Genomic DNA, 17,862 nt, shown 5'->3' with positions numbered 1-17,862 from the left:
CTGGTGACAGCCAACATGGATTCACTACAGGCAAATTGTGCCTGATGAATTTGGTGGCCTTCTACAATGAGGTTACAGTGCTGGTAGATAAGGGAAGAGCAACTGACATCATCTACCTGGATACGAGCAAAGCATCTGACACTGTCCCACATGACATCCTTGACTATAAATTGGAGAGACACAGATTTGATGAATGGACCAGTCAGTGGATAAGGAATTGGCTGGATGGTTGCACTCCAAGACTTGCAGTCAATGGCTCAATGTCCAAGTGGAGAGCAGTGATGAGTGGGATTCCTCAGTAGTTGGTGTTGGGACTGGCGCTGTTTAACGTCTTTGTTAGCAACATGACAGTGGGATTGAGTGCACCCTCACCGAGTTTGCTGACAACACCAAGCTGTGTGGTGTGGTCAACACACTGGAGCAAAGGGATGTGCCATCCAGAGGGACCTGGACAGGCTGGAGAGGTGGGACCGTGCAAACCTCATGGAGTTCAACAAGGCCAAGTGCAAGGTCCTGCACATGGGTCAAGACAATCCCATACACAAATACCGGCTGGGAAAAGAGAGGATTGAGAGCAGCCCTGTGGAGGACTTGGGAGTGGATGGATAAGTGACTATGAGCCAGCAATGTGTGCTTGCAGCCCAGAAAGCCAACAGCATCCTGGGCTGCATCAAGAGAAGTGTGGCCAGCAAGTTGAGGGAGGTGGTCTGCTCTGCTCTCGTGAGACCCCACCTAGAGTACTGCATCCAGCCCTGGAGCCCCCAACGTAAGGAGGACATGGACCTTCTCAAGAGAGTCCAGACAAGGCCGTGAAGATAATCAGGGGGCTGGAGCACCTCCCCAGTAAGGACAGGTTGAGAGAGTTGGGGGGGTTCAGCCCAGGGAAGAGAAGGCTCCAGGAAGACCTTATCATGGCCTTCCAGTACTTAAAGGGGGCTACAGGAAAGCTGGGGAGGGACTCTTTATTGGGGAGTGTAGGGATAGGACAAGGGGTAATGGCTTTAAACTGAAAGAGGGTAGATATTAGATATAAGGAAGAAATTTTTTACTGTGAGGGCAGTGAGACACTGGCACAGGTTGCCCAGAGAAGCTGTGGCTGCCCCCTCCCTGGAAGGGTTCAAGGCCAGGTTGGACGGGGCTTTGAGCAACCTGGGCTAGTGGAAGGTGTCCCTGCCCATGGCAGGGGGGTTGGTACTAAATTGTCTTTTGGACCCAAACCAGTCTATGATTCATGGCATCTAAAGATTTACTCTCACATAGTCGTGTGACATACACACATCTATAAAGAATAAACTGAATTTTAAGGATATGTTCACAGCCTTCCAGGCACAATATGGAAGATTTCTCCCTGTATCTGCAGGGAGTGCTCCAGCTCTTCCTCACCACCTTCCTGGCACACTGGTAGATAAGACAGCATGTTTGTCAGCATTTCTATTTTCTTATTCCTACTGAGTTTGGAACCCTGTGCAGCTACAGAGTTTTCCTTGCTACATGTTGGGTTTTGCCGCTTTGATTTTTTTTCAGCTCTGTGCATGAGCAGTCAGGATCACAGTCCACAGCTAGAACTACATTCTAGGTCTATATTGCTTCAGAGAGCAGTGAGAAGTGCCACCTCTGCCAATTGTTCAAGCCGCAGGAGAGCTGTGATTCAAGGTCCCAAATTGTTTGAACACACAATAAAGGCACCATCTAAGCCTGGTGCAATAATACCAGAGCGCTTAGTCCTGACACTGGCAGGCCCGAAAACACTTAGCAAAAATCTGTCGAGGAGCAGACCAATCAATCACTATGGCAGAACCATCCCCACCACCTTCTCCTGCTCATGTTAGCAAGCCCAAGATCTCTTGGATTTGCTGGCAGCTGCTAAGTTTTGTTCAATGAGCAGGACATGCCTCTTGACATAGGAGATGTTTCTTATGTCCTGATCTATTTGGCAGAGCTGAAGGTGAAACACCATAAAACTGTGGCCACTTTGCCTCTGCTATGCAGCTTCATCATGTGGTGGTGTCAGCATCCTTAGTTTCAGTGTCATACAGCACAGCTCCACTGACCAACTCCATCCCTCCCTACTGCCCAGGGGTGCTTGCCTGTTCCTCTGCCTCTACTTCTGCTGCTGTTGATCTTAACACACCTGGAATTTAACAGAGAGAGTGGACACTACTTCTGCACACATCCGTGATGCACAGCTCCATCAGAATCACGGCGGCAGCATTTTGACGGCTTCCTTTCTGTCCCCACCTCTTGTGTCATTGCACTGCATTGCCACCGTAAAGGTGGCAATACTAAGCAAACTGTTGGAAATTACAAGAAACAACATAATTGCTGAACTCTGATAAAATAGGTCACCTCCCACTTCAGTTTATCCTGCTTAATTTTATTATTTTCTATGCAGATTCATCCTCCTCCTTCTGCGTACTGCAGCAAATCCCATGCACACAACCAAGGGCAAAAACGCATACAATAGTGTCTTCCCATGTTCAGACAACACAGCTATGAATTAGGGCTAGAAGCTTGTATTTTTGTAAAAAGCAAGTACTACAAATCCAGAAATTCTAAATTTAAGATTACACTTTAATCTAGACACACAACACTTTGAAAATGTGTCACTGAAGGAAAAAAAACCACACCACACTAACATGACCACAAGACTTCCCAGTTCACAAAATTTTGCTCTTCAACTTACACTCCTATTTAACGCTTAAGACAAACTTTAAAAATAAGACCATAATGACTGTAGAACTATACACAGAATTTGCAGACAACCTAAAATAAGACTTTCTCACCATGCTGGGTTTCAACTCCACAGCCTACAGCTTATATCCAGAACTCTAAATTGTCACACACTTGAATGCTGGCTGTTGTTTTAGAAGACACTAGCTATTTTGCTTTCCCCATCTACTATCAATTAACGTATCAGTAGTGATGGATGAAATGAGCTTTGAGACCTACAAAGCCTCAGATTAAAACTCACTCTATTCTCTTGAAAATTGAGAAAAAAAAGAAATTCATCTTCAATTCCACCACCACAAGCATCAGCTGCTTTCTGAACTTATTGATGCAGAACAGCTTCTCACTTGCTTGATTTCAAATCTTCCAAACCAGTTTTGTGTATACAACAAATTCAAAACTAGCTAAAACAGTATTTATGGACATCATTAAGCACAACCTACTGCTTTTTTTTAAATGATTATAATATTCAGTATCATTCAACATAAACTCTATAGAGTCTGCCTGTCTGTATCATCCCTGGTTTTAGATGTTTCAGGTGTGGACAGACTCCATATGGGGTATCCATGAACTGGAGACCCTTTTTGAGGGATTCAAAGAGCCTCTTAGAAGATGATGTGGAGAAACATTAGCACCCACTTTCAAACAGGAGAAAATAATAAAGTCTTTTTTTAGGGTTTTGGGTAACGTTATATTCCTTGAGTTATATTCCTTAACTAAAGCCAGGCAAAAGCAACCTCCTAAACCATCTTCTCAGCAGTGAACACTGAATACTTGGAACTGTCCCCCACACCTGATCAGAAGCTTCAAAAATGCTGCATCAGTAGATCAATTCCAAATAGAGCAGACAGACAAAAATAAACGCAGACACATGCTAGTGATTCAATCAGAACAGTCTTGTTTCCACTCACCAGCAGCCTCGGCAGTTACCATAGCACCAATTTTTTCCAGACTTCTTGTGCACCTCAGCCCTGCCCAGTCAATACTGGTGGCTTTTTAAAATTTGAATAGACTGAATCAGCCACCCTTCCCACCAGCCATAACATCAGCTCTGCCTCTTTTATCCAGGCACTGGCTCTCCTTGGCCACAGCAGATGAATGAAGGACCCTCATGCCAAAAGATGCTGGCTCCACACACACACACACCCCCCTCTGCACAGCACACAACCAGCGGGATTGCCAGTATTTTTCCCCTCTAGATCATACAGCACCATGGTAAGATTAAGTTGAAAGAGAAGGCATTTTGGTTCCCTCCCGCAGTTCCCAAGTACTTCAGCAGTAAACATTGGTATGTATGCTACTCCAGCACAGTGACATTTAAATAGGACAGCATTCATTTCTGGCTCCTAAAAGAACTTGTGTGATGGATTCTGCAGTGCAGATATTTTCAAAATTGCACTTAAATTTGTATATTTAAAAAAAATATATATAAAATTTGATTTACTTCTGCCAATAAAACTTTCCCTGAAAAAGAGATGGAAAGAGCCCAAATGGTGACTGTACTTCTAAAATTAAAATTTAACTCTTAAAGATACAAAAGATCTCTGATTTACCAACTCAGCCAGGAAGCATTATATATTGTTACTGGGCAGAAATAACCCAAAAAGCTACGAGAAAAGTTATTTCACAGGAGTGACAATATTTGACTAACCTTAATTCAAACAAAGGGATCTCTTAAAGAGGCTGTTCTAAGTGTTACAGTCATATAAGTTGAGGAGTACACTGATGGCTGCGTTTAGTTTGTCCCCAGAAGGGGAATCTACCCCTGTGACAAGCAATTCTTCAAGTCAAAAGATGTTTCTTTGGAGCAAACATAATACCCAGAGAGCCTGCCAAAAAGTCAATGTAAGAAATGTTTTTTGGCTAGTCTGAAGCTACTCTGTGTGAGCAACCCACAAAAATCCACATGAACTCAGCAGAAAAATTTAAGAACAGACCTGCCCTTTGACAGCAAGTAGCTAAGGCTGAAATTCCAGCACTTGCATCTATTTGGCTTTTCAAGTGCAGGAATGAAGAACTCCTTGGTAGAACAGAGAACACAGCAACAGAACTGATATATACCCATCCTTTACATTCTTCAGTTTCAAGGATCCCGGGAGCAAAGAGCATCTCCCTTTGAATGCCTGGAAAGCACCCAGCACTTGGGAGGCATTGCTATATGCAAAATAAAGGTGGGGCAGAAGGAGGGAGAAAGCAATTAGTCCATGGTTGTAACTGGACCAGAACAGTATACAAAGAAGGAGGCATTTCTTTACCCAAAAAAAAAAAAAATCTACAAGACTTCCTCCAAGAAACTTAGAAAGAATACTCATCTCAAATGCTAGTTCTGACAATTAGCAGACCAGATTTATTAAGGCTGTGCCATGAAAAGAAAGGTATTATGGTTGCCCTTTATTTATTTATTTCTGTTGAAAGGTACCAAGTGGGGATGGTGAAACAACCCATGCGGCTCCTCTAAGTGCCTGTGAAGGTTACCTAGAAGGCAGACAAAATTCATCCCATCTGAAAGCTGGGGAAACAAAGGTGGAAAACCACATCAGTTTAGCATCGGTTGGCTATCTAATGGTCACAAGCCTAGAATTCTTCTTTACTGTACCAGTAACTCCAACAGCAGTAACCAGTAAGTCTCTCCTTAGAGCACGCTTTACTGTGTGTGCCAAGGTACACCAAGGCCCACACTTAAAGGAGTTAAAAACAGAGACATTAAATAATTTGTTTTGTAGGCCATGACTTCCAGTAAAGCAGTCAGTCGTTCCCTGCTCTGTTAGTGAGCTAACAATATCACTAACACACATAGGAATTCCCAGAATTGGCATTTTATTACGTGGCTCAGCCAAGACCAAACAACCCAGCTGAGCCACGAGTTCAACAAGGGCTGTTCCTCTCTTCCAGAGGTGAGTTTGTGATTCAAAGGCTTACTGCATCCTGCAATTTTTTCTAATAACCACACCTATCTGGTAGGAATCCTGTCCTCCCAGCTATCATGCATCCCACTCTTTCAACACACACTGCTAAGTCTAAGATAATCAAGCTACATTATTAAGTTTGAGATTAATAATACACCCCATCACGCTGATGGCATTTCAGAGACTTCCATAGTCTCTCGTGCAAAGCTCTGAACTATCATTCTTCCTGTCTGAGATAGGCCCTAACTTCATGCCAGGTTTAAAGAGTGGTGAGAAATGATAACCCATATCAATTTACCACCTGAAACCATATTGTTGCAGTTACGGTGGGGGAAGGGGCATGTTATTTTAAGGCAGTGAAAAAACAAGTTACATCTGCCTAAAAAAATTACCTATGGCACATAGAATACTGGATTCCAACTGTATGACTCCTCAGTCTAACAATAAATATTTTGGAACTACTTCATAATAGAATATAATGAATCTCTAAAGTGGAAGAGGTTCTGGTTTTATTCATGGATATTGTGCTGTTCTGTAATGCTGCTTCAGAAATAGCACTGACGGGTTCCAGAAAGAATCCCAATTCCCCAAGCAGAGGTCAGTAAAGACAAATAATGCAAGGCTGAAAAAAAGTAGATAAAGGCAAGAAAATAAAATTCTTAAGAGTTTGTTAACAACAACTACAAGTATCCTGAGGCATGGAGGAATTCACTGCACATCAGCCCTTAGAAAGGCAAAGAAGCTCTAAAAGCCAAAGAGCACGGAAGAGAAAGTGAGCGAGCAGAACAAAATTAAGAGGCAGCAGTCTGGTAACAACACATCTTCTCAGTCTGTTTATGGGTAAATACAAAACTACAGAGGAAGAATAAAAAACCTATTTTTGCTAGACTGAAGTATCAGATTCCCAGCTGCCCTGCAATTTCAGGATCATGTTCAACTGGTGAGCTGTAGGAAGGATCAAATCTGAGCTTCTTCTGAGTTACCTTCAAGAAGGGAAAAGACTGATGATGTATATTAGCAATACATGTAGGAATACTGAAAGACAGAAAAATACAGATCACAGATGAAGACTTGACTTGGGCACCATTTAAGAAAGAAAAGGCATAATACAAGCCTCACCAGGCTAAAATCACCACTTGGATCTGGCCAGAATAACCAACTTCTCCATCTGCTACCTCAATCACCATCACATCCAACAGGACCCCAAACCCTCCAATAACTGCGGTTGAAACCAACCCTATCTGAAGCTAAGGTGTCCCACCAACTTAGTTTTCCAACTTTAGACCTTTCACTCTTGACAGCTGACTCGGCAAACAAGCCAGCTGGTATTCACAAAGCTCACATAAACCATGTCAGTGGCAAGTGGTGCATTCAATCTGGGAACAGCATAACGCATTACTGATATTAATTCTTTGATTAATTATTCTGGTTACACCCAATTGAATAAGAAGAATTTTTGTTCAGTTTGTCCTGCTGATTAATAAACCTCGTTTTCAAATGCACTGTTCAGAGCTGCTGAAAATTTTTATCCAATATATTAGGGAAGTTAAAAGGTTTCCACGACTGAATGGACTTAAGACTGTTTGACTGCCAGTCTAAGCAACAGGCCATTTTTCCTGGCATGAACAAAGCCTAGAGAACAGTAAAGACAGACACTAGAGGTACCACAAATATCTAACAAAAGCATCCAAAAGTGGGCAAGTCATATAAAGACTACAAGTTTCACACTGAAGACTAATCTTGCATTTCAGTCCATCATAACACAGTCAGCTTCAAACAGCAGCTTGAGTTCCTGTTTTCTCCACTAAGAAATAGAGGGAACAATATAAATGCAATACCCAAATCAGAAGAAAACACTCCGCTGTCAGGTAGCAGGTTCTCTTAAGAGGTATTCTCCCATCCTTACATGCTAATTTGCTCTGGTTTAGGCTTCAATCAGGAAATGGATGGTAACAATTCTTATGAAAGGAAGATTTACCTGCTAACACAAGTGTTCATGAAATTATAGAAAGAAATAACTGCAATCTTTACAGAAGATTTATTTTTTTTAATTGTGTGGAAAACATAGAAAAAGTAACACAGAAAGTTTTGCTAGATGTATTTATGAACTAAGAATACTTTCTCTCTTTTAAAGAGTGACAGATAGCCAGAGTTAGGGTGAGCATCAGGAAAGCAACACACTCTGAATTTCCTTATCTTTACATGCTGACAGCTCCACAACAAGGAACAAAGGCTAGATGTGGAGATCATGAATTCAAAGAACTCTTAAAAAAAGAAAGATTGCAGCTCTAGGATTGAAACTATAGTGTGGAAGCAGAGATCCAGTCTTATACCACAGGTACAATGTAAGCCCCATTCTTACAAAAGCAGTTAGTGGTGCAGTCCAGTTAACACAATTCAGCTTTACAGGGCCAGTAGCAGAGCTGAAGAAAAAGAGTCAAGCTTCACAGTAGATAAACTACTAAAGAATTTATCATCATCCCAGAGCTTCATAAGTGAGGAAAAAAGTTATGCAACTTGTACAATTATTAAACAGAGAATTGCTTAGATCTGTAAGCCTGGAACATTTAATTAGTCCCCATTATTCTATGATTTGATTTATTAACTGTAAACATTCTGAAGAACTGAAGCATAATAATGTCTTACACATATTCTAAAGATGTAAACTCTAGTAAAATCAACTGAACTTTTGCCATATTCCTACTTTTTCTATGACAGATATGCAGAAATAGCAGGAGGAGGGGGAGGAGAAAGAAAGCAAAATATAATCAAAACACTTTTTCTGAAGTTTTTCTTCTTTACTGCGCAAAATCTCACAACTCTAACTGGCCAAGAAAAAAATTAACAGAAAGAAAGAAGTTCCCACCCTGAGACCTAGGAGATCTCAGACTTCAGACACAGACCTAAATGCACACTACTTCCATTTCATTTCCTAGTTTCACAAATTATTGTAATGAGAAATAGATATTCTACCATTACAATAGATGGGCCCATGATACTGCTATAAAGCATTGAGTTTCACTTTCCACTTCATTGATTTAAAAAAAAAAAGGCAATTAAAAAAAACAGTTGTCAACTGCAAATCAGATATTCCAATACCACAACTTGCTTTACATTGAAAAAACTGCTCTCAATATCACTTCCTTTTGCAAGAGTTTAGCAGAACAACAACAAAAAAAATAACAACTCATATGAAATGTCATCAATTGACATGAAACCTCCACAGAAAATGAGAGTGTCTCTACACTTCAGAGCACCAAAGCTCAATCTGTCAGTAGCTGAGCAAGCAAGACTTGCTTGGGCAAGACTGACTGCAAATGGAAACAAGGCGAGAACTGTTTACTGAATCTACTTGGGGGGATTTATTTATGTGTTGGTTTGTCCAAATGAATGTCTGCGGAACAGCATAAATTCAAAGTAAGCAGACATACCTGCAAACAGAAGAACAACCCCCTCTCTGTGCTGGTTTTGGATTCTTGGAAACCAGGATGGGAAAAATAAAAAGGGGGAGGAAATCAATTATTTACAGGCTTATCAGATACAAATAAGGGATCACACAGCACGGGCGGACACTAGAAATCCTCAGTTCCCACAGAATATCCCTTAGCCTTCCCTACAGCCACATCCAGACACGCGTGACATAAGGTATCGGCAGCATAATCAGCCGATGGATGCACACAGACAACCGTGCCATTAAAGCCACCGACGTCAGAGCACTTCTGTGGCAGGCCTTCTGTCAGCATCTGGAAACCATTAGAGCACACGAGCAAAAGGCTTTTCAAAGAGCAATCACACTCACCATATGCTGAAGAGTAATGGAAAGTTGGCAAGGAGAAATGTAAGCGAGGAAGAGAGGGGCAGATTACTTGATACTAATGTAAAGACTGCTAAACAACCAATACATCTGACCTTTATTTTTCTTTTTCAGTCAGAGAGAAACTAAGCTATTTTTAAGTCTGGGATATGGTGTCCTTGTGTATGAAAGCTAAAGGAAAATTTTAAATAAACTATGGTATGGACTAAGCTAGATTAGCTCTTCGGCCGCTCTCTTTCCTCCCTCTCTCAGAAAAATGCCCACAACATAAGCTAGCGCTGACCGACATCTCTGGACAACAGGCTGCACATCTCAAAGCAACTCCAAAATGGTGCTGGGAGAAGGGTATCAACACACCCTGTTGCCCATGTCTTCCCACCCTCCCTCTTCTGCCCTTCTGGGTCTCCCCTCCATCACTCAGCACACAGAAAGCACTGTACCAAGGACTGATCCAGCAAAAAGACAGTTAATGGGATCCAGCTCATTACACAGTCACTAGTGCTGGCACAAAGGAAAGGGGTTTTTATTTTTTAAAAAAAAGAAAAGACACACAAAACATGGCAAGAAGAAAAGCTAGCCTGACTCTTTCAGCAGCCTTCCTGAGACAGCTCAAAGTCCTCAAGAAACTGCCTGGCTCCCCTGGCACAGAGGGCTGTGCCACTTGGCACCTCCCGTGCCCACAGACCATACTTGTCTGTTTGCACAGAGCACACAGAGCCGCTGTGGACAGGCAGAGGAGAGGTCAGACTCGCTGCAGAATGCCAGCACTCCAAAGTATCTGTGAGTAAGCTGCTATCCCAAACCAAACAATTACAAGAAAAGACAGCTGCCGAGAGCAAACTGCCACTGCAGAGGCAATACCCAGGTTGCTGGACTGTCTCTCCCAGGAGCAGCTCTGAAACAGAGAAGAGGCTGCAGGACAGGTGACTTTTGTTAGGATCAGGAATCTGCGCAATCAGGGTCAGCTTCTGGGATGTCCTCCCCAGCCACGCTCCATCACAACCCACCACGTGGCTGGGGGAGGTAAAACAGGTCAAGAAACCAAAATGGTGGTCAGGAAGAAGCACTGGCACCCATGAGACAGTTCACCTTGCCCCAGCATAAAGAGGGCAGCAGAGATGAACTGTCCTCCTGAGTCACAACAACCTGCAAGTTGTGGGTTGACTGCCCTACCCTGATGAGTCTTACACTGTTCCTGTTTACCAAGCAGAGATCATCTAATGGGGAAACAGAAGCTGTGAGATGTGCTGACAAATCAACAGCGAACACAAACACGTATTTGAGAGAGAGAGAGGATAAGAGTCTGGTGCTTCAAATATAGTTAAGGTTGAACTGTTATAAACACCACCATGATAAAAGCATGAGTTATTTCTGGCAGCTCAGAAACAGAAGAGTCACTTACATTTCTGCCAGTCTGCTCATCTGAGGAATGCTGGAAGCACTCCACCCACAGAACATGGGGAGGTTTGGACTGGAAGGGACCCTGGGACCTTCCTTCTTCATCCTTCTGCCCAAAGCATAAGTAACTCTGAAAGCTGTATCAGGCAGTCTGGGGCCTTGCCCAGGCAAATTTGAAGATGGGAGATGCCACAGTGTCTCTGGGCATCCTGTTCTGCTGCTTAGCTATTTTCACGAGGAAAATGCTTTCTTACATCCAGCCGGCATTTCCCTTGCCACAACCTGTGACCCACTGCCTCTTGCCCTTTTGTTCCAGTTGACAACACTCAGGAGACACACACACAATGGCTCAGGAATTAAGTACCCAGCAAGACAAAACTGTTCAACAACACTTTGAATGGAACTAAATGAGCACTGTGGCAATCCTACCCCTCCCTCTCCCAGCTCAGCCCATCCCTTTACAGACTCACCTTCAACCCATGTCAGGGTGAACCCTGAAAAGTAGTCCTCAACTTAAAAAAAAGGCAATCTCTGACTGTGATGCCAATAGGTTAAAATCATAATTATTTCGATGTGGCCAGCTTTAAACCAGTTATCTCCTTGAACCAGCTCACCACAGGACCAGGTAGCAGACTGTCAGCATGAGGGGAGGCACATAAACATACAGCAAATGGAAGGGCAGAATCCCACTGTCTTGACTTATATCATCTTAAAGTGTTGTGGAACCACTCCCTGTGTGTTCAGCGCAGACAAGGAGGTAAGAGGAGAGCTGGAACTAAAGGCTGTAAACTGAATTCTCCTCTCCCTCTGAGGATAAAAACCATCTCCCCCAAACAGAGTAATACAAACAACAGACCAGATCTGATTTGGTGTGACAGATCTGATTTGTGGTGTGTTACCTAGCCTCCTTGTCAATGGTAGCCTGGCAGCCTCCCCTCTTCCAGATGAAGAAAAAACCCCAACCCATACATCACTAAAAAAACCCACAAAAACCAAACCCAGTAAATAAACATGACCTCTTATCAATGAGGACTAAAACTACCAGGATGAGAAATGACCACCATTCAGCTAAAAGCCAGTCTGAATCATGTTTCTTTAACTCAGATGATTGTGATTACATCTCAGTGCATGAGCAGTGGAAGATCCAAAGTTAAGAAAAACTGAGAGATCTTAAAAGTTTAAGTGCACCAAATGGACTTTTTGCATGCTGTAGTTACTTGGAAATATCTGCCAGTAAACCAAGCTAGATTTTACCGATGCCAAGGCAGAAAAGACTAGTGATGGTAAAGGGAGAGTTTTCATAAATCATTTCATTAGCTTTTTTAACAAAAGCACCTTTACAGACCAGGTGCATTAAAAGGCAGGGGAGAAAAACAGCACAGAAGAGGAAGCTTTTCTGCCAGCTACTGGTGCAGTGCCGTGGCAGTCTAAAGCAACTTGTGTCTGTGCTGTTGCAGTACCTCCCTCTTCCCTTGCACTGGGGTTTGCAAAACTGAGCAGAGAAAGTTATCTGCCTGAAAAATGAAGGGAGGTGAGGGTGTGTGTTTTTACTGCTAGGATACAATGTGCTGGGAGGAAACAAAGGAGAGAACCACAGCATACTGGATTTAAATCACCTCAGCCCAATGAAAGTAACAGAAGGGAGCAAGTTAGAAATGTGGTACTGATACCTCCGTTGTCTCCATAGCTCAGGTTTCTCTACCACAGTGACACCACCAATCTGGAACTGGCACTGACTGATGCCAATTCAAGAACTCTCTTACCACAGTATATCATATCCAGGCAACACCTCTTGTCAGGCTGTGGAAAGTCATCATGTGAGCTCCAGGATTCTTACATCTCTGGTAGAAGCCACTGGGAGCTTCTATCCCATTTCTTACCTACAACCTTAGTTTCTGTCATTCATTAGAAACTGTCAGCATCTAACCAGAGCGCAGAGTGCTACACTAACAATTATTAGCACAGAAAGATGATAGCTTTGAGCTATTGAACAAAATCAATCAGAACTCCTCAAAGCACACTTCCTGAAATTCATTCCACCAAAGTATTTTTTGAGTAAGTCTTGTTTTGAAACCCAGTCGCTCAGCTTTTCACATTTAGGTTTAAAATATATCACAGCTCCAGCAAGAGAGACACAGTAAGTAACATCACACAGTCCTTACCTCACTACTCCATACAGCATAAATAAAATAACAAGCTACAGAGCAGAGACCTTACACCCAAAGTACCCATTCTAGAAATGAGCTCAGAAAGATTCCTCTTCCTCTCCCCTTGCCAAAGGGCTTCCAGCTGAGTTCCTAGGGGTGTGCTTGGCCACTTAAACTTCCCTTTCATTCCCTCCAATCCCTTCTTTAGATTTCTGGTCTTTTATTCCTTTAAACTGAAGCCACCATGGTGTAATAAACACTGGAGAGCTTCTTAAGAAAAGACACCTCTGCTGCAGTTCAGTAGTACAACATACCGAGCCTCCAGTGGGCAGACCTCAAACTATGAAAGATGAGACACACAGAAGTACCTTCTTAAGTGACAGACAGGCAGCAGCTACAATACAAATTCACGTTTACAAATCCCCAGCACCACAGTGTGCAAGATAAAAATTGGAGCTTTCTCTAGAAGCAAAATAAAAACAAGGCATAGAAATAGCTGAGACATCAGACAAGCTCTCAAAGGCTCACCACTGCCCTGACTTCAGATCATAGCTATCAACATCTCATGTTTGTATTGGTAGGATGTTAATACACACAGTTCCGTATCTTTTAAAGTGTTCCTGGAAAGTAACTGTAATTCCAGAACAACAATAAAAAACAAAATTAACTATTAATATAGAAAACTCTGATCTTGGGAAACAAGCAGCAAATTCCATTATCTCCCTGTAAGATTGATCTAGAACGTGGTAAGGATTAAGTGCTGCTCAGTGACCTTTCATAATGTGATTTCTTTGGAAAATTGTCTTGAAGTTCACTGTAAATTATTTCAATTTTAGCAGTTACATAAACTAATCAAGTGCAGGGTTTCAAAACAGACAAGCAGTTAATCACCAAGGCACTGAAGTGAAAGAATAAAGACTTTTTTTCCCCCCCTGCGTTTGTAAAGCATTCAGCCCAGCATCCACCTCTGCACAGATAACCTAATAATCATTACAGGCCAAAATGCAGCACAATTCAAGGTTCTTTGCAAGTCCCTTTATAAATAGGCCACTTCTCAATTCAACAATGACAGCAAAAAAATTCAACAGTAAGAAGTTATGACTTTAATTTGGTTTTTAGTAGGAATGTTTCCTGACCTTCCCCAAGACCCCTAAACCAGCCAGAGTTTAAATGTTATTCTTGAAGGACTGGATTAATTAATTACACTCAATACCTTCTCCTGTGTGGTTTTCCCTTCTGGGTGGTTATATCTGTGATATTCATCCTTTAGCAATGAAAAATGCCAAACACACACACAGCAGGCTAACACCTTCATAATGATTATTAAATTTACACTAGCAGTAGAAACCCAAGCCTTGTTAGAAATGCCCCTTTATTGCTTTCCCACATTTCCCAACATCCTGAATATTGCTTTAAAGCAACTCCACACACATCCTGGTTCAGTTACATCTTGGATCAAAATACTGCCCAATACAGTGACCACAAGACTGGATGAGATCCAGAACCCGATCAGTTCACTGAGGTGCCACCTAGTAAGGGACGGCACTTCTAATGCTACTGATAGCATTTGCTGCTTTTGCAGTTCTTCCACTTGCTACAGCTCAAAGTAGCACAGGCTGATAAGGCAAATGCAGTCTCAGCAGTAGCCTACAATATTAAATATTACCACAAAAAACATGATCATGTCAGGGAAAAAAAATGTTCTCATATTTAGCATTCTGGTTCCAGCACAGTCTCCCAAGCTTCCACAGTTGTTAACTGTCACAACGCTCTGTGGTGCAATCTATCCCGAGGTCATGACTTGAGTCCAAATTCAGGTCCTAGACTAGAGACGACAGAAGCGGCGCAGATTCCAGCTTATGTTCACAATCATCCCATTTCCCTCTCTTTGAACATCTTTTCCTTGATTAGGCATATGGGGTTTCTAAAAAACACAGTCTGAGAGGTTCTCCTTCCACTGCTCAAGTACTGCTATGCTACTCTTCACCATGCAAACATGTCTCTAAAAGTCCAAAATTAAGTTAAGGGTTCCTCCCTTCTATTTCACTCCACTTCTGAGGCATCATAATTCCAGAAATCTGAGTGAGCAGATCTAGCTAACAAGAGGAAAAACTATTTCAAATTGCACCAAAAGACCCAAAGCTTCCTAGATTTTTAAAACTGCTCATATCAAACAGCACAGAAAGCAGCTGTGTAAGTGCCTTTGCTTCCAGTGCATTCTACCACATTTACATCTATTAACCAAAAGAATAACACCTCCCCGTGATGTACCTGCCTGTTACACCCAGCAGCCATGGGACCTCTAACCCTTCCAGAAAGGAGGTCAGAGTACAGCAGAACTGCTAAACACACATCACCAACCACCGAACTGGAATAAGGCACTTACCCATCTCTACCTTTACTGACGATCTTCACTTCAAAGTAATAAATGCCACAGGCTGCAGGTATAGGGTGCGTAGCCCTGACTGAGGCAGCATCCTTGTGATTTTTACCGTGACCTAGGAAAGAATAGAAATGTAAGTACTGATGGGATTTAACCTCTCCCACGTTTGGATCTAAAACATCACTATTTGAATACAGCAGGGATCTGTTTCTGCATACATTCAACAATTTAAAGCACACTTTTTGGAGAACTAGAATATACAATCCTGCACTACCTCCATGAACAATCCCTACACTACAAGCACTGTAGCTTTAAGTTTTCACTGTGAAGTTACTGAAGGAGACTCACAGCACTACCTCTCCCCCTCCCCACATATATAATTTGAAGACCAAGGTACACAAACAGAGGACAAAAAATGATTACACAAGAGGGGAATGACATCAGTGTTTACTAACCAGGCAGGAAAAGGAATAATCAGTTCTCCGCTGGGTGGGTAGGGAGAACAGCCTCCAATAGTGAGCAAGAAAAACATCTGTGTGATTCCCCAAGTCCTAGAAGTCTGCGAGCATCTATTTTGTGTAAACTCAAGGAGCCAAAGCCCCAGTTGTGCAGCGTGTCGATGCCATCCGACCCCTTGGCCGAGTTTTAAGCAGGATGACAGAGTAAATAGGCGATTTGGCTACACAGACGCACTCGGGCCCGAGCTGGTGACACTGCAAAGCGTTATATAAGGCAGCACACTCCACCGGGAAGCGAGCCCTCGGCTCCAGCCCACCTCTGCCTCCCCAGCCCAGGAAAACCCCAAGCCGGGCTGGAGGCCAGCCACAGCACCCACGACGAGCATCCCGCCCCGCCGCCGGAGCTCGGCGGCACCCCCCGCCCCCGCGCTGCTCCCCAGTCGAGGCGCCGCTTCCCCCGGGGCTGCGAGACCCGCGGCCGCCCCAGCGGAGACCCAGGCTGCCGGCCCAGCGGAGCGACCGGGCCAAGGGCCGCGCCGGGGCCGCCCCGCTCCAGGCCGAAGCCGAACCCGGCGCCGCCGCCCCAGCCCGGCACCTTTGTAGTGGACGCGCAGGTTGCCCTGCGAGAGGCCGATGTAGTTGTACTTGTCCTTGGGACTCCAGGACCGCGGCAGCGGCGTCTCCTCCTGGTTGACGGCGGGGTAGAGGCGGCGGAGGCGCTGGCTCAGCTCCTGCTCCTCGGGTGGGCACGGCAGCGCCGCGTCCCCCCCGTGCAGGCTCCCCGCGCCCGCATCCGCCATCTTGGATTCGCTTTGTGTCACCGGGCGGGGAGCGAGGCCCGGCTCCGGCCGCCAGCCAATGGGCTGCGAGCGTGGCCACAATGGGGCCGCGCTGCCCGACGGGAAGCAGAGTCCGCGCTGCCCGCGCCCGCGCGCCTCCCGCGCGCGCCGGGACTACAGCTCCCGAAAGGCTCCGCGCGCGAAGCCCCGCCCCGCCCCTCGGCGCGCTGCACGCTGGGAAACGCGTCGCCCCCTCCGCCCGGCCCCGCGGAGCGCCGCGGGCTGCGGAACTCCCGCTCCCAGCGTGCTCCGCGGCAGCGCGGTGCCCCGGGGCCGCCCTGAGCCTGCCGGCGCCCGCCAGCCGCCTCCGCGCAGGGCCCGGGTTCGGTTGCCCCGCTAGGAAGGGGGCGGGCAGCGCCGTTTCGGCGACCTCGCCCCAGGCCCGGCCGCTCCGCAGAGCCCGCCTCCCGCCAGGGCGGGGCCGGACCGGGCCGCGCCGGGGCTGCGGCGGCTGGCGAGCGGCACCAGTGCATCAGGCGCTGCCGGGGCAGCTATGGCTGCACGCGAGAGGGTCCTGGGGGCAGGGGGAAGCGTCTCCATGGCGACGGGTGTAAACAGCGCGGGCGGTGCAGGACATGGCGGCGCGCCGCGCTCCGCCGCGCGGGTAAGGGCCGGGCCGAAGGAAGGAAGGGAGGGAGGGAGGGAGGGAGGTATCAGCGTCCGGGCCCGGCAGGGAGAGCCGAGCAGAGCCCTTCCCTTCCCGCGGGGCCGTGGTGCCTCCCCGGCACTGCCACACGCACGGGCTGGGAGGCCGCGGGCGCTGTTCACCCCGCCCTGCCCGCCGAGAGTCGGCGCCAGAGCAGACCGGGGGCGGCAGGACACGGTTTACCGCAGCACCCCGTCTGGAAATGTAAATAAAGAGTGGGGAAGGCTTTCAAGAACTGCCCTCGGCACTTCAGGACACGGCGCTTCTCTAGCAGGGGCCACACAACGGAGCAAAGACCTTGTTCAGCGACTCCTATAGCGTTTACCTTGGCATTGTTACTATTTATAGTTATAGGTTGGAAAGCAGTGCCTCTCCTTACTACTTGTTTTCCATACCATTCTTTTCCCAGAGCATCTGCCTCTGCCATCGATACCTTGTTCTAGTTAGTCCGAATAGTTCAGAATAACTATAAAAGCAGAGAGGTCTCCTTTCTTTTCCTTTCCTGGAAGGGGATGGTGTTTTCTAGCACATGGGTCTTTGTTCT

General features: G+C 45.3%; 2 protein-coding genes across 3 annotated transcripts in view; one reads left to right on the top strand and one right to left on the bottom strand.

The window, feature by feature from the left end:
- The window catches only part of RANBP10 (RAN binding protein 10), an 83,107-nt gene extending 66,452 nt beyond the window's left edge, over nucleotides 1-16,655 (bottom strand). For both annotated transcript variants that reach the window (XM_074840005.1, XM_074840006.1), the window contains exons 1-2: nucleotides 16,429-16,655; nucleotides 15,379-15,490 (exon numbers count right to left, since the gene is read on the bottom strand). In XM_074840005.1, the coding sequence (XP_074696106.1) occupies nucleotides 15,379-15,490; nucleotides 16,429-16,633 (317 nt within the window). In that variant the 5' untranslated portion in view covers nucleotides 16,634-16,655. The remainder of the gene's footprint in view (nucleotides 1-15,378; nucleotides 15,491-16,428) is intronic.
- A 456-nt stretch (nucleotides 16,656-17,111) lies between these two features.
- Nucleotides 17,112-17,862, top strand: part of TSNAXIP1 (translin associated factor X interacting protein 1) — a 30,273-nt gene continuing 29,522 nt past the window's right edge. The window contains 2 exon segments of the mRNA XM_074839366.1: nucleotides 17,112-17,240; nucleotides 17,242-17,276. Of these exon segments, the coding sequence (XP_074695467.1) occupies nucleotides 17,166-17,240; nucleotides 17,242-17,276 (110 nt within the window). The 5' untranslated portion in view covers nucleotides 17,112-17,165.

Source organism: Strix aluco, chromosome 14, assembly GCF_031877795.1.
Source record: "Strix aluco isolate bStrAlu1 chromosome 14, bStrAlu1.hap1, whole genome shotgun sequence".
Classification (NCBI taxonomy): Eukaryota; Metazoa; Chordata; class Aves; order Strigiformes; family Strigidae; genus Strix; species Strix aluco.
Note: the sequence above shows the minus strand (reverse complement) of the source record. Positions and strands in the feature narration are given on the sequence as shown.